Here is a 16,345-nt window from a genome sequence, read left to right as displayed (position 1 = left end):
AATGAACAGGCATATTATACCCCGTGAAAAGAGAAAAGACAAGACAGGTAAGGGGTTTCCGGGGGACCCGGGTGGGGCAGAACAGTTTGTGGCGCTGAATCTTCAGAAAGAAAAGTACCCAAATCAACACTGTTCTTGAGTCTGCCCAGTGGGATAGTGGCAGGGGATCTCCCCCCACCCAGCCCCCGCCTCCTATACTTTTTGGCAGGTAACATAATCTTCATAATTTACAGTTTAATAAAAAGAAAGGGGTAATAACTCCAGGAGAGAAGTCACCAGAAAATTCCTGCTTGCTCAACAGAAATGTTCCCACGAGCTAGAGATTTTGTTATCTCTGAAGGCCAGACCGACTGTGCCCCAGATACCCCAACATAGGCAACTGGGAGTGACACCTCCCTCCTGAAAACAGCAAGGTCACCACTGGCAGGGAGACGGGAGGTGGACAAAACAGGGGGCTGAGGTCTGCCAGCCCTCACCCCAGAAGCCAAACATTGATTCAAATCCACTTCAACTTTCTTTCTTGGGCTCAGCCGCAGGTGAGGGTGGCATGTTGTTACAATGGGAATTCAGATTTATTAACAATTGCAGGCCCGGGGTGCCTGGCTGGCTCAGTCCACAGAGCATGCAACTCTTGATCTTGGGGTCGTGAGTTCCAGCCCCATGTGGGGTGTAGAGATTACTTAGATAAATAAATACAAATGTAAAAACAAAACACTTGCAGGCACCAGACACTGCCTCTCACGTTTATATGTTTAATCGTCCTGACAGCAATATACAAGTAAGACAAAGAAGGCTCAGAGACGATCAGTGATTTATTCTCGGAAACAACAGCCTAGGATACGTTACAGTGGCCTCCACAATGATTCATTCATTCTTTCAACAACTTTTTATTGAGCACCTACTACACAGACACCATACTGGGGACCCAGTGGTAAAGAAAACAAACATGACCCCCAGTGGATACATCATGCAATGGGGAAAAAATACACTAGAGGCTGTGGGATAAGCACAGTGATTAGGAGGTCAGAGTCTTTGAGAAGGCGAAGAAAAATGAGAAGGAGCCAGCCATGTGAAGAACGAAGGCAAGAACATTCCAGGCAAAGGGTGTAGCATGTGCAAAGCCCCTCAGCCTAAAGAGAGCATGGCAGGGGAGACTGGGCAGGAGAGGGGGCTGGAAAACAGCAAGAAGGCCAGGGTGGCTAGAATGGGGCCAAGGAGGGGGAGGCTGGCCTTGCTCACCACTGTACCTCCAGCATGAAGCCTGGCGCCTCAGACAGAGCAGCTGGGAGTGAGGCTGGAAAAGCAGGCAAGGGCTAGATCACACCGGATTTATGGGCCAAAAAAGGCATTTGATGTTATCTGCACACCAGGGAAAGCCACTGGAAGGTTTAAGCAGAGGTCTGATTTAAGTTGGTAAGAGTTCACCAAGCCATAACAGAGAGCCATTGAGTGGTTTTGCCCAGAGAAATGACAGGATCCAATTTACACAACAGAAAGATCTTGATCTTGGCTGGGATAGCTCCTTGGCTCATCCTGATGTGTGACTTGTGGTCACTGGATACTAAATGTCCCCCAAAGCTAAGCATCCCCAGCTGGCATGTGGGAGGTGGCCGCCTTTCAGGAAAGCAAGACAAAGCAGCAGATGACAGGACGTGTTGACAGAGCATCATATGGGCACAAGGCGGTTGGCAAATGGAAAATTGTCCCAGAGAATGCCTCAGTAGGGTCGTGGCTTATTGTTAATGTCGAGCCATTAGGAAAACACAATTATGTGCTTCACTGATACCCTAAGACATAATCTGAGACACAGTGCAAACATTTAGTGCTTCATCCAAAAAAAGAGGTAAAACAACCAACAGAAGAGCCACTGGAGGAAATGCATCGCACAGGTGGGTGGCTAAGCCCTCCAGTTTGTTTGTTTGTTTTTACTCCTTGTCTCTTGTCTCGCATTTGAAGTCCAAGTTTGGCTCTTAGGCATCCACAAACAGATTTGGAAAGGGAATTAAAATTAACTTTCCCAAGTGCTTAAACATACATTATTATCTCATTTAATTTCATAAGCAGGTAAGCACTGGTAACCCCTTTTGTAGATGAGGAAACTGAGGCCCAGAGGTATTAAGTAGCTTTCTAAACACCCTTGCTCCCCTGTCCAGCTTCATCTCTTGACACTCTGGTCTTCTCCTATGCCTTTGTACACGTCGTCCCTTCTACCTGGAATGCTTTTCTCTACCTTCTTCACCTGGCCAATTCATCTTCAAGCACAGACCGGGTGTACCCTCCTCTGGGAAGCCTTCCTTGACTACCCCAGCCTGGCGTGGTAATCCCACACCCATTTGGAATTGCTTATTTTTGCCTACCTCTCTAATAAGACTGTGGCTCCTCAAGGGCAAGGACCAGGTCTGAAACACCTGTTCCTGCCTGGAATCTACCACAAAGCCCTGCAACGGCAGGCAGTGAATGTTCTCTGCATGGCTGGATGAATGAATGCACTCTTCATAAATTGCAAAGCCAGGATTTGATCCCAAGCCAATATGACTCTACAGCATATATCTCTTGGCCAGAGTTTATGTCTGTGTCCTATACAGATCAATCAGAAAACATAAACAAGCATGGAATATATTATAACCACACTGAGGACTTCATTCATCCCTCCAAAAGAGATCCCCACTTCTCTGGGGAAAACAAGATGATGTCTATGGGGGTAAAGGGTTAAGCAAATCCTTTTCCCCTTTGCAAGAGAATTTCACCTATGTTAATTGTCTAGCATAACTCCCTTGGAAACCTGATGAAGGTAAGATGTTAACTATGTTACTAGGCAACTCTGCTTATGGTAAAAATGACCCCTGACTGGTAAGCTGCATCTGGACAGGAAGTCACTATAAATAAATTATAAATATCTGATAAAGAAACCAAATTTTAGATTTTCCTGAGTGCAGTGACTCTTACAACTGACATGCCCCTTGCAAGAAACCCTGGAAGATAGAACTGCTACAGGAGCTACGGGTCCTTTGGGGAATAAGGCTTCTGAGCGAGGGTGACTTCCAAACCCACCCATTGTGGGGATCATTCCCTTGCACCTACACTAAAATCTTCAGTGTGGGGGGGGAGGCAAGAGAAGAGCTGGTGGCCACCTCTGTGGACTAAGGCAGGGGGTGAGGCTGGAACTTCTCCTGTGGAAGAGGAGCAGATCCTATGCCCTGCTGGCAGGTGCTGGGTCCTGCCCACCTCTTTCAAGGACACAGGGACCAAGTGTTGCCCATGTGCGTCTTGTGAGCCTGAATGTTTAAATGAACCTCACAGAGTCCCTGTGGGAGAACAATGAGAAATAAGGGAACTGATCCAGAGAGAAAGGAAACCATCCCAACCAAAAACACCAGTACACCTATTCTTAACTGGAAAGCTCCTGAGACTCTACTATTTATACCATTTATAAAAGACCAAAAACCTGGATGGAGCCTATGCTACAGAGGGCCCAGGTGATCTAAATGCAGCCGGCAGCAGGAGTGAGGGAGGGCATGACTTACATGATCTCCCAGAGGCCTCACTACAAACCTGAGATGCAGGTTTGCATGGTCACGTGAGAACACTGGGGATCAGAGAAGTTTAGTGACAGGTCCAAAGTCACATAGCTTCTAAGTGGCAGGATATGAAGCCAGGCACTTTCACTGAATTCAAAATCACTTGAATCCACTATCTGGTTTTGCAAAAAAATTCACTTACAGCTCAGGTGAATGTATAGCATAGAAACAAGCATGGGGGTTGGGGTAAAAGGACCTCCTTAAATAGTGTAGGTAGCACCCACTAGGCACTCAGGAAATATTTGCAAAATAAATGAGCAACAAAAGGCCCAGTGTCCAGATTCCACATTATCAAGTTCAGTTCAAGTCAAAACAGCAAAACGGAACAATAAAATTTATGCATGAGATTGACCCTGGGTTATACTACTGAGTTGGATTCATTTCCAACAAGTTTCTAAATCATTCCTGCAAATTAGGCCCAACTTCGAGATAAGCACGTTTTAATTAGCTGTAATATAAAGGCGTTCTATTACCAAGTGATGTTTGAAGTTGAAAACCAAGGCAGAAGGCCCAGCTGGGAATTCCCTGGCCTCTAGAAGAGCCAATGCATTAACAGTAAAACCAAGGGGCAAGCTGATCCCCTCTTCCATCCCTGCAGAGGCTGGGGCTCTTCGTGGCACCACAAGGGCTTCAGGAGAGAGGAGCAGAGAGAGCACACTCTGAACGCCAGCTCAGCCAACCAGCTTCTCTGCTGCCTTTTGTAACATGACCTCCTTGGACCTCAGTTTTCTCACCTACAAGGACACGTGTGTCTGGCATAGTTCTCATGAAGACTTAATGATATGAGAATGAGCCTAAGATGGGTAAGTGCACAGCAAATAAATTTGTGCTTATTTCCACCCTACTTTTCTCCACAAAATAGCACAAAATTTAAAAATAAAAATCAGTGAGAGGGGACTTTTTGTTCAAGATGGCAGATAGACATACACTTTTTGCCTCTTCCCTCCTCTAAACAACACTAGAATGGCAAAAAAAAAAAAAAAAAAGATACACAACAAAACATACACATATATATATATCCATAATTCAGATAGATAGATGGATTAAAATGGAAGAACTCCAAGAAAGCCCCCATAGAAACACAAGAAAGGGCTGGGGATCAGAAATACTAAGAGTGCTGGGAAGTAAGCAGTCAGACTGACAAAGAAGCCTATCAGCTCCAAGGCACCAGCACACCAACACAAGACCTCTGGAAAAGCTATTATCCTAACTGAACCCCAGAACATTCCCAAAGAGAGGCAGCAGGAAGCCCTGGGCCAGGGACATGACTGGACCTTTGTGTTAGCCTACAGACGTCGGAGAAGCTGACTGTTGGATCTGCCTTCAGGCTAAAGCCAGGGAGAAGAACTCCAATTAAATGAGAGATGTGCCTCAGGGATTTCCCCCTGTGGATAGGCATGGGGCAGGAAAAACAAAGTGCACCAGTGCCCTTGGGTAACTGCTGGTCTACATGAGAAACAGATGCCCCAACCTCAAGTGAGCTTGTCCCATGTGCTAAGAAAAGTCCCCAGCTTCGAGGGTCCACCCACAAACCATACCCAGGGCATCCAAAACCAACATTCACATTGCTTGCCCACAGAATCGTGGATCTCACAGGCACTAAGGGAATTCACAACTACAGAGGAGATCAGTCTAGACGTCTGTTTACAAGTAAATGTCAATCACAAATCACCAGGCGTTTGTAGAAAATATCAGCATAAAAAGAGGCCTATTGTGAACAGAAGAACTAACCACCAAGAAAACAGAATTAATGGAGGAAACAGAAGATAACTTTTTAACTGTATTATAATCTTCAAAAACACTCAAGATATTCACATATCCATTAGAAAAAAGGAATGGGATACTCTGATACAAGATCAATCAAGAAACAATACAAAATTCTGGGAAATGAAAAAGTAACAATAAATTTACTAGATATGAACTGAAGAATGGTTTTGACTAGAAGTACCCCCCACCCAACTCCCCTCAGGGGTTACCCTGGGGAGTGGGGCTGAGAGGGCAGTGGGGAGAGGAAATGAAAATGAGCGGGCCCCCCACGTTTTCCTTTATAACCTACTATATTTCTGTGTATCTTACAAAGAATAAAAACAAATTTCAAAAAAAGATGGCAGGATTCAAGATAAAGTGGGAAACTGACAGAAAACTGAAATGAAATTGGAAGTTAACAAGCAAAAGATATGCGTGATATCCTATGTTATAGCTACAAGGGACCCACTCATTTACCTCCAACCTTCCTGGGAACCATTGAAGACAATGGGGATAGGACAGCCATGGACAATGGCCAACACTGAGGCAGGGACCAGGTGAAGAGCCTCTTGTTGAAGCGGTGACAGGACTCCAGCCCAAGGAGAAAGCCATGGTCCCCTGCCCAGAGCTAACTCCCTTAGGCACAGCCCCGAAGCTTCTCAGAAATCAGTGTGGAGTCCTCCCCACCACACAAGAAATTGCGTGACATTTCAAGTAAGAAAAATTCCTTGGGCCCCAGAAAATTCCATTAATTATCATTTTTCTTCACTCCGACCTAAGAAGCAATTATCCTGCAGCTCTCTCTCACATCATGAGATAAGGATGAATCCTCAGCAAGTGACTCAGAGTCTCTAAAAATCATCAACATGCTGGCCCTTGACATCCTGGGAACCAAAGGGAAGATGAGTTTTCTCCCTAAGATGCATCTCCCCGAAACAGGCACTTTGGTGCTCCCCTTTCTATGCATTCATCCCCAGCTGCTGGGAATATCACCGCTGTACCCTTGCACTGGGAACCTCTCTGCCACAGGGAGCTACCTGGGACAAGGAGATGCCCTGATGCCAATGACTGGATGTCGCGAGAATCAAAAGGCACAAGCAGCTCCCTTGCCCCAGTTTGGGACAACTCTGAAGAGCCAGCCCAGATCAGTAACCATGTTCCAGGCCAGCTTCTCCCTCTGCCCAATCCTGCTTCCCTTACTCCCTTACAGGTACACTTCCTGGGAACTTCCCCCCAAATAAACCTTCCACAGGCAACTCTCCATCTCAGAGTCTGTTTCCAAGCAAGCCAATGTAAGACTCTCTCCAAGGTGAAGAAGACTCTCCCCATAACCTATGGGGGGCCTGAAGAACTCGGGGGTCTCTGGGATATCTGACCATATCTGAGCCAAGGCTACATAGCCCAGGCCTGCAATACGTCCCCCTTGTCCTAAGCCAAGGTGGGAAAACCCTCCCACATCCCAGTCTAGAGCCATGTTCTCCTACATGTACTTCCCAGGCCAACAACATCAGCATCACTTGTTAGCACTGCACCTTTTCAGCCCTTCCCCAGACCTACTGAGTCAGAACTTCTGTGAAGGGCACCCAGCGATCTGTGTTTCAACTGCCCTCCAGGTGATTCTGAAGGCTGAGAAGCAGAGCATCCCTGACTACTGGGTGAAATCAAACGCAAGACATTAAACTTTTCCATCAGCAGAAGACCAAGAGACAGCTGCTGACAGCAGTCTGATCCAGCAACGTGAAACATTCTGTACTCTGCTCCACACCTCTGGCTCCAAGGCACTCCTCTGCTTATAACCCAACCATCTGGGATGTAACACTCTTTATGACAATCTCTGCTGGTGTCCCAGCTCCCCTAAAGGCAGGCCTCCCTGCCTTAGGCTGATAGTATCCCCAAACCACCCTCCAGCGGCCCTTGCAGTGGCTCTTCCTTCTGCCTAGGACACCCTTCCAGGAATTCTACATGCCCCCACATAGCCCACCCGGCGTTTCCTTTAAAACTCTGCCATGTGAGGCCTTCCTACACCCCTGGCACTGTCCCAGACAATTAGATATTTAATTATGACTCTGCATTTTGAGCCATGTTACAAATCCACACAGCCTTCCATCTAGTAAATAGAAGTTTCCCGTTGAGTGGCTGAGCTTCCAGGACAAGGCTGGGTCCCCTGGCACACAGTAGGCACTCAATAAAAAGCTGCCGAACATCTGAGAAACCCAGCAGTAAACAGGTAATTACATATTGAAAAACCCCAGTCTTGTCGCTCATTCTAGCAGGCACCAGAAGTTTGCTGTTCTACAGTAGCAAGTTGAAGCATCAGGATAATTGATCAAAATTTATTATCCCGTGTTATACAGCATGTTTTCACTAAGAGATAAAATTACAATTTACCACAACTCATTAAGTTAATAATTACTTCCCATATGTTTTTATTGCTGCTCCCAAACCACACTGAAAAATCACTGTGCAGGTTTTTGATTCATGTAAATAGGATGAATACCAACCACGTGGATACAGAACTTACCGACAGGGAGATGCAGGACTAAAACATCGAACAGAAAGCACAAGCTCTAAAGCTCCGCGCTACACTCATCCCCATGACTCTCGAGGTTACCTGCACCACATTTTCCAGGTCAATGGTTCTCAAACAGGGGCACTTTTGCTCCCCCAGTGGATACCTGGCAAAGTCTGGAGATGTTGTTGGCTGTCATGATTGGCACCTAATCAGTAGAGGCCAGGGATGCAGCTACACATCTTATAATGCACAGGACAGCACCCCCCCCACAAAAAAAACCCAAGGAATTGTCAAGTCCAAAGTGTCAACAGTGCCAAGGCTGGGAAACACTATTCTAGATCAAAGGGAACCTCCATAAATGTTTCTTTAATCTGAGCTTCATAGCAACAGTATAAGGAAGGCATTACTGTCCCCTTGCACAGATGAGAAAACGGAGACGTGGATTGGTTAAATGATGTGCACAAGGTCACCAGCCCACTCCAGCAAATGGTGCAGCTGCAATTTGAACCAGTCTTCTCTGCCTGATAAACCCAACTCCCCTCCCACACAGATTCACGAAGGAAACAGACGCCAAGGAAATGAGCAGCTCTTTGTTAATTCATTAGGCTGAAAGGTCCAACTAGAGACTGCTTCCAACCGGATGCAGGAAAAATCAGATCCAGAGACCAAGGCATGGAAACACCTGATATTAGGAGGACCCCTCCCCTGCACCAGCTGGGATGGTCAGTCCTCCAGCATCCACGGCTGAAACAGTTTCCCCTGCCTTGTAACTTTCAATTGTGCAGCTCTTTATGAATAGAAATGAAAGCATTTCCTGCTAGGGCCACATGCTATATATGCGTGATTTCCAACCTCAAGGCAACCCCATGGGGGAGGTGTTGCTGTACCCATTTTGCAGAGGAGACAGAAGCACAGGGAAGTTAAGTAATTTGCCTATGCTGATGATGGTGAAGGCAACATTCAGACCCAGTTCTGCCAGGTTCCAGAACTTACACTGCCTTCGAATCTTGACACTAGTTCTAGGAAATCAGAGAAGCAAAATAGCTGGCCCTATGGAATCACACGGGCTGGCAGTCCTGCAGGGGGATTCCTTGTCCTGTAGGCACAGACTCAGCTGCTCTTCCAGGCTTCCTGGCTGCTCTCTGTGCTGGGCTCTGTCCTCTGGGCCTACTTGGGTAAGCTCCTCTAGGAATGACAGGTCAGCCAAGAGACTCTTGGCCCCTGCTCTGCCCTGGATTTGATGTGCTCACTAAAATCTTATAAGAGCCAAAGAGATGCTAAGTTCCTCAAGCTACAGAGGAAAACTGGCGAGCCCTGAATTTACTCATGCATTCATTCATTCAGCAAATATTTATTGAGTACCTATGTGCCAGGCCAGCTCTGGGAACACAAAAGTAAAGGTAGACACAGTGGTTCCTGCCCTCTGAAGTACATGAGGGCACATGTCCTCTAAAAGTATCATCCTCATCCTTCCTGGGTGTACTATTTTACAGTTTATAAAGGATAGTTTACAGTTTACAGTTATAAAGGATATGCTGAGGCTTCATTCATTATATCTCCACACTAGCTCCCCATCTCACTAGACTATGTTCACTGATTTGCTTTCCCTTTGACAAGAAGGAAACAGAGGCCCAGAGGAGGGCACTGTCATGCTCAAGGTTGCCCAGCAGACTGGGGGGGGGGGGGGGAGAGGCAGCAGTGCCAGGCCTGGGCTATGGCTCCTGACATTCATAAGGTACAGAAGTTTGGTCGTAAGGATCCTTCAGGACAGACTAGGGGAGGGGCTATGGAAAACACATTTAGATGGAAAGTAAAGAAAAGCTTCTTCACATCCTCCAGAGTCCCCGGGACCAGCCATTTCAGCTCAGAGCTCACCTGGCCCAGGTCCACCCACAGGTCCCACCTACAGCCACCTGTGCCCCTGCAGAAAGAAGCAGTGGGGACCTCACCCACCAGAAATGCTAAGCAGGCCTCACAAATCTCAAGTACAGGTGAGGTGGGGACAGCAATTCCCACTTCTTGGATTTTCATCCCAAGGAGACTCCAATCATTCACTAGCCAAGCTTGTGTTGATCCCCATCAAGATATAAGATGCTGTGCCCAGAGCTGTGTGGGTGGGGAGTTGCATCACTTACCCATGCACATATTTCCTGAGTAGTTCTGGGTCAGGCACTGTGCCAGGTGTTGGGAGCCCACAGAAACCTGTACACAAACAACCAAACCACTGCTACACAAAGTGTGGTCGCTGGACCACGCCGGCAGCATCACCCGGGAGCTCATTAGACATGCAAATTCTCACGAAAAGACTTGTATAAAAATGTTCACAGAGGCTTTATTTATAATGGCCCCAGCCTGGAAACAAACCCAAACATCCATTGGCAGGTGAACAGATAAACTACTTGAGCTATACCCATACAATGTAATATTAGCAATAAAACAGAACTATATATATACACACAACACAGATGAATCTTGATACTATGTTGAGCAAAATGAAACCAGATGCAAAGATGTATATGCTGCATATGAAATTCTAGAACTTAAGTATACTTAGTACACTGAAACTGAACTTAAATAAAGCATTGATAATAGAAATCAGATAAGTCGTTTCCTGTAGAGGCGGCGATGGAGACTGTGGGCTGGAAAAGAGCACGAGGGAACTTTCTGGGGTATGGAAAATGAGCAAAATCTGGATTGGGATGGTGGTTACACAGGTGTTTATATTTGTCAAAACTCATGGAACTATGCACTTGAAATTTGCATTTTATTTTATGTCAATCATATCTCAGTAAAAAATGAGCCACAAATCATTTGCCCTACTCACAAAGCCACACCTGGAGATTTGAACCCACGTTTGCCCAATTCCAAGGGCCAGTTTACACTAGCCTGCCGTAGTTGAGTGGGGGGGGTGGGGCAGGCAATGCCCTGAGCCTGGTAAAGTGCCTTGCCAAAGTCAGAATGAAGGGACTTCATAGATACCCAAGGAAGAGTGTCACAATCTCCCCCTAGGCCCTAAACTGTGACAGAGACTTGAGGGGAGGGCGTGTAAGTGTCAAGCTGGGAGTCAAGAAAACCTGGGTTCAGGCCTCAACTCTGCTCTTCACACGCTATGTAATCTGTGAGTACACTACTCTGTGACTCAGGTTCCCCTTCTGTGAAGCAAGGAAGAAGGAGAGGATCTGATCCCCAGCATGGGGCCACAGATCCTGCGAGGCACAGGGCCACAAGCTCCTATGCTCACTAAGCACTCTTATTACATGAAATGAGTAATGTGCCTGCCTCATATCTGGTAAGCTAGTTTTCAAATGCATGTTAATATTATTGTGATTAATAAAATAACATCTATTTCAAAGCAAAAATGAAACCATAGCAGCTTTTGCCATTATGTATTTTCTCAAACAAAAGATACCAAAAGAACAGCCACTGCTCATGACTTTGGTTTAAAGTGGCTGGAATCTCTGTGTAGAGTATCACTAAGGGGACAGTCACCAAGGGAACAGTCGCCAAGGGCCCTTCCGGGTCAACTGTCCCATAGTTGTCCGGCATCACTTGGGCAAATGCTTGCCCTTGTTTCTCAGGCCTAGGTCCCTGTGGGGGCAAGCCTCTTGTGTGGACTGCAAGGACCAAGCCCCCAGGGTGCAGGCTGTGTCCTGGTTCTGCAGCCCTATAAATTGGGCTGTGGTCATGGCTGCACATTGGGCCTCAGTTTCTGCTCCAGTTCTGATAGTGATCAGTTGTAAGAAAGGAGCATGGGCATTTCCCTCCCCAGTCCCTCACCATCAGACCCTGGTAACAATGTGCCCTACCTCCCAACCACCAGCACTAAAGATGACTGCCCACTTGGGATCTGCTACCACAGGCATCTGACCCACCCCTAGCTGAGCCAAGTGACTTCCCCTGCCTCATCCTGCCACAAGCCTGAAGGTTGAGGAGCAGGTCTCACATCCAAGTGCAAGGTCAGACCTTTCTCTCACCTACCTTGGTGGCCCAGCTGCCACCCTCCTCCACCTGGACACACCCTCGGCTCTGGGCCAGGGTTTCTAGATCACAGACAGAAACCAGAAATCACCAGCTTCTCATTCCCTGAGTGGGTCCCTCCCTGGCCGGGTTTCACACTAGTTCTTGGTGCTGAGTCAGAGCTTTACAGAGCATCAGAATAAAGCAGGGGCCTCAGCTGAGTGCCCCCCCTCTCAGAAGGCCCACATGTGGGACCACCCCACTCTGGAGGGGTTTACAGAAACACCACCGGCAAAAGGAACACTCTGGGCTAAAGGCCACCCACCCACCGATCCAGACTTTGAGGCACAAATCCCCGATCCCCACGCACGTCCCCAAACCAGAGGCTGGAACCTTGCCAACTTAGTATTTTAAAACATAAAGCTAAGGGCAGAAGACAGTCCTGCTGCCCCCACACCCAATGGTCTTCTCCTCTCTCAAGACTCCACTTTCTACTTTTAATCAATTTTCCCTCCATCACACTGGAAAGAGCCCGAGAACCGGCCTTCTCCTCAGGACACCATCCCCCTCTTCAGCTTCTAACTTTGCCGGTCTCCGGACAAAGATAATCACACCCACCCGCTGCGAGACCTCACTTGCCGCCCACCTCGTCCCCACGCAGCCCAGGTTCTACTGGCCCAGGATCCCACTCCCCACCCCGGAGGGAACTGCGGAGGGCTTTCCCCTGCGACCCAAGAAGCCGCTCCCCAGGGCCTGAGGACGTATTCAGGGAGGCCCAGCCCCTAAGCCCCGCGTTCCGCGCGCGGACGCCCCCTTCCCGCAGCATCCACACAGCAAGGGGCTCTCGTAAAGCCCGTGGGTGGGGTGAGGTTGAGACCCCGGAGGGCCGCCCATCCAACCACCCGACGCGCACTCACCACGCAGCGCCACGGAGCCCGCGCGTCTGCGCCAGGGCCGCGGGGAAACCCACGCGCGCCGTTCGATCCGGGCTCCGAGTGACGAAGAGCCGCGCTGGGCTCCAGCCGGCCTGGGACCCACGCGCCTACCGTCGGATGCACCCCCTGTCTGCCTTGCTAACTAAGTTTGAAAGTTCCTGCCCCAGCGAGGGAAGAGACGCGGACGGTGCAGCTACACCTAAGCGTCCCGGGCCGGCCCTGGCGTGGGGAGCCGGGGTCGGACCCTCCCTGTTCTGGCTGCCGGGCACGCGAGCTTCCATCGGGAGGACGCGCCGCGGCAGCGCAGGGGGACCAGGCTGGGGGCGGCGATCTCGGAAAAGACTGGGGTGGGGGGAGGGGGCGGGTGACCCTCACTGCAGCCCCAGCCTGGAGGGACGCCCGCTCACAGTTCCCGGGAGGGGACAGGCCTCGATTGGCCATTGCCAACTCGGAATCCCAGGCCCCGCGGGGCAGTGACGGCCAATTAGTGAACCGCCAATTAGTGCGCCTCGGCGCCGGGAAGTTAAAGCCCCGACGCGCGAGTTGGTGACCAGGGTGAGGGCTGGGGCGGCACGGAGGCTGGGTGTGACCGCGTGTGGCTGTGTGACCGCCAGGCGATTAGTGTGTCTCAGGTTCACCGTACATGGGTGGCTGTGCGTGCGTGACAGTGTGTGCCCGTGTGAGTGATGGTGGGTGTGAGCGTGTGACTGTCGGAGCAACTTCTTTGTGTGACTGTCCCCAGCTGCGACTGGGTGTGACAGGCGAGGGGGGCATGTAACGGAGTGTGAGGCATCGTACTGTGTGAATGGGTGACTTGTATGTGGCGATGTGACAGTGTACGTGGGCGAGTGACTAAAAGTCATTGTGTATAAATGACTGTTAGGGTGACTTGTGTGGGACGGTAAGACAGTGTAAGTAGGTGCTTGGCTGCCTATGTGTGTGACAGTGGGTCACTATGTGTCAGCCTGTGAATGAATGTGGGGTTGTCAGGGGGAGGTGGCCGAGCGAGTCACTGTGTCATCGTGTGAGTGACTGTCGAGGTGACTTCTGCCTGTGAACGGAATAACTCAGGCCATGAGTGTAACGGCAAGGATATCTATGTGAGTGGCATGTGCCCGTCGGCGGGGCTGATGCGTGCGGGTCCCCGCGCATTGGCACCGCCGGCACCTCCCCCCGTAGGCCTCCGAGAGTGTCCCGTCCCGAGCCGCCAGGTGACTCCTGTCCCGCACTCCAGCCTGGGACGCTCCCGCCGCGGCGCGGGGTCCGAAGGCGCGGGCAGGCCGCGCCGGCCTCCGCGCCCAGCCCCGGCCCCCGCCTACCTTGCCGCAGTGGTAGTAGTCCAGGTGCGCCAGGCCGGCCGGCTCGGCCCCGGGCCGCGCGCCCACCGCGGGTGCCGAGGGGTACAGGCGGACGTCCATGGCGGGCGCGGCGGCGGCGGCGGCGGCGGCGGCGGCGGCGGCTCCCGCGGGCAGTGCCTGGGCGGGCAGCGGGTGGGAGCCAGTGTGCGAGCGGGTGTGCGAGAGCGGGGGGCGGGCCGGGGGCGGGGCCCCGCGGAGCGCCCCGCCCCCGCCCCCGCCCCGCCCGCGCGCGCTATTGTTCCGGCCTCCGGCGCCGTGGAGAGCCGGGGGCCCGGGCCCAGGGGAGCGGGCCCCTCCTTCGGGGCGGGCCGCCGCGGGGTCCCTCGCCGGGCTCTGCACCCTCGGGGGTCCGGGAGGGGTGCGCGCCTGTCCAGACGCCCCTTTCCCGTCCCGCCTTCCCCACCAAGGAGAAGGGGAAGGAGAAGCCCATTTGACACCCCTTCCCAGAAGTGGGACACTGCCCACCCTGAATATTTAGGAAGCGGGGGAGGAAGGCGGTGACAGGAACACTTTTGAAGATGGGTGCTGCCTTGCCCGGGGGGACCACGGCCCAGTGCCTGCGGATGATCTTAGGAGGCCCTCCTTGTCCCACTGATCGGAATCACTGTGAGAGGGGCTCTGGGAGTTGCTGAGCTTAAACTCTCACATTACCTATGAGGAAACTGAGACAAGGACAGTCACTTCAGTAATGAAGCTCCAAGTGAGTGGGCCCACGGCCCCCAGAGGATCCAGGTCTGAGACAACTGCGAGCAGTCAGAGGACCTTTAATGACAGGGAAAGAGAGGGCCATAGAAAGGGCCTAGAAACTGAAGTTCTGAGGGTCCAGAATCTACCCTCACCACCCCTTACCCCCAAGTTCTCCTGGAGACAGAGGAGAACAGAAATGGGATGGCTCCCATGGTGGAGGAGGCTGAAGCAGGCTCCTTCTCCCACAGGAAAAGAGCCCCTAACTCCTCACATCACCTGCGGCAGCTGGCCTGTTGCTCCTCCCCTTCTCATAATTGTCTACACTAGCAGTCTCCACTCCCTCACCCCTACTGACTGCTGCACCACCGCCCTATGATTCCTGGCTCCAGCACACTGGGATGCCTGGCTGGGAAGTGCCAGGAGGCGAGGAGGCAGAAGTGGGTCAGAATGGGATTGTTAGATGGCAGCTGGACACATGATGCTATTCAGAGAAAAGGGAGTGAGCCTGTTGCCTACTCAGGAGCCAGCTTGGAACTTAGCTCCCAACTGCTACTTGAGCTTTGTTGGTCCTGACTTCGAGCTATGACCCACTATTTGTGACCATAAAGATCCACTAATACAAGACTGGTGTGGGAAACAGACTTTTGCTAAAAGTTTGGGAAAACAGAGGGAAATTACTGCTCAGAAAGGAAAGAACTTCCAAATGGATTTCAGCAGTCATTGTGTCTAGAAATACATTGCCATATCTCATCAGAAGGAATTTCCCATTGGCCCCTCTACTTTTTTTTCCATCTGGACATCTAGCTGACCCAGCACTATTTATTGAAAAGATCACCTTTCCCCCCACTTCTCTGCAGTGTTAACTTTGTTATAAATCAAGTCATCCATATGTGTATTGTTTCTGAATTCTCAACTCTGTCCCATTAGCCTATTTCTCTCTCCTTGTGCCATTAACATACTGTCTGAATTTCTGTAGCTTTATAATAAGTGCCCTATAGAAGAGGTCTACACACTTTTATCCTCAGGACCGTCTTGGCTATTCTTGACATTTGCACTTCCACTGACATTTTTAAAATCAGTTTGTCTGTTTACACACACACACACAATCCTGCTGGGATTCTGATTGCTATATTGCTATCACATTGAATCTTTAGATCAATTTGGGTAAAATCGACATTTTCAGTATTAAGTCTTTCTATCCATAAACATGGTATGTCCCTTCATTAATTTAGATTTTTTTCATTTTAAAGTTCTCTCAGCAATGTTTTATAGTTTTCTTTCTTTTTTTAAGATTTATTTATTTATTTATAGAGGGCCGAGAGGAGGTGCAGAGGTAGAGAGAGAGAATCTCAAACAAACTCCCCACTGAGCATGGAGCTTGATGTAGGGCTCCATTTCACGACCCTGAGATCATGACCTGAGCTGAAATCAAGAGTTGGACGCTTAACCTACTGAGCCACCCACGTGCCTCACTTTTTTTTTAGTTTCTATGTAGAGCCTTTGCACATCTTTTATTAGATTTAGTCCTGAGTCTTTGACGCTATTATAAATGGTTTCTTTATATGGCTTTTT

General features: G+C 49.9%; 1 protein-coding gene across 3 annotated transcripts in view; it reads right to left on the bottom strand.

Moving 5' to 3' along the window:
* Positions 1-14,225, bottom strand: part of TOX2 (TOX high mobility group box family member 2) — a 130,644-nt gene extending 116,419 nt beyond the window's left edge. For all 3 annotated transcript variants that reach the window (XM_045885792.3, XM_064573210.1, XM_064573208.1), the window contains exon 1: positions 14,048-14,225. In XM_045885792.3, coding sequence (XP_045741748.2) covers positions 14,048-14,146 — 99 coding nt within the window. In that variant the 5' untranslated portion in view covers positions 14,147-14,225. The remainder of the gene's footprint in view (positions 1-14,047) is intronic.
* Between the last annotated feature and the right edge of the window lie 2,120 nt (positions 14,226-16,345).

Source organism: Mirounga angustirostris, unplaced genomic scaffold, assembly GCF_029215605.1.
Source record: "Mirounga angustirostris isolate CCGP_5_RB_7025 unplaced genomic scaffold, mMirAng1.0.hap1 SCAF_10, whole genome shotgun sequence".
Classification (NCBI taxonomy): domain Eukaryota; kingdom Metazoa; phylum Chordata; class Mammalia; order Carnivora; family Phocidae; genus Mirounga; species Mirounga angustirostris.
Note: the sequence above shows the minus strand (reverse complement) of the source record. Positions and strands in the feature narration are given on the sequence as shown.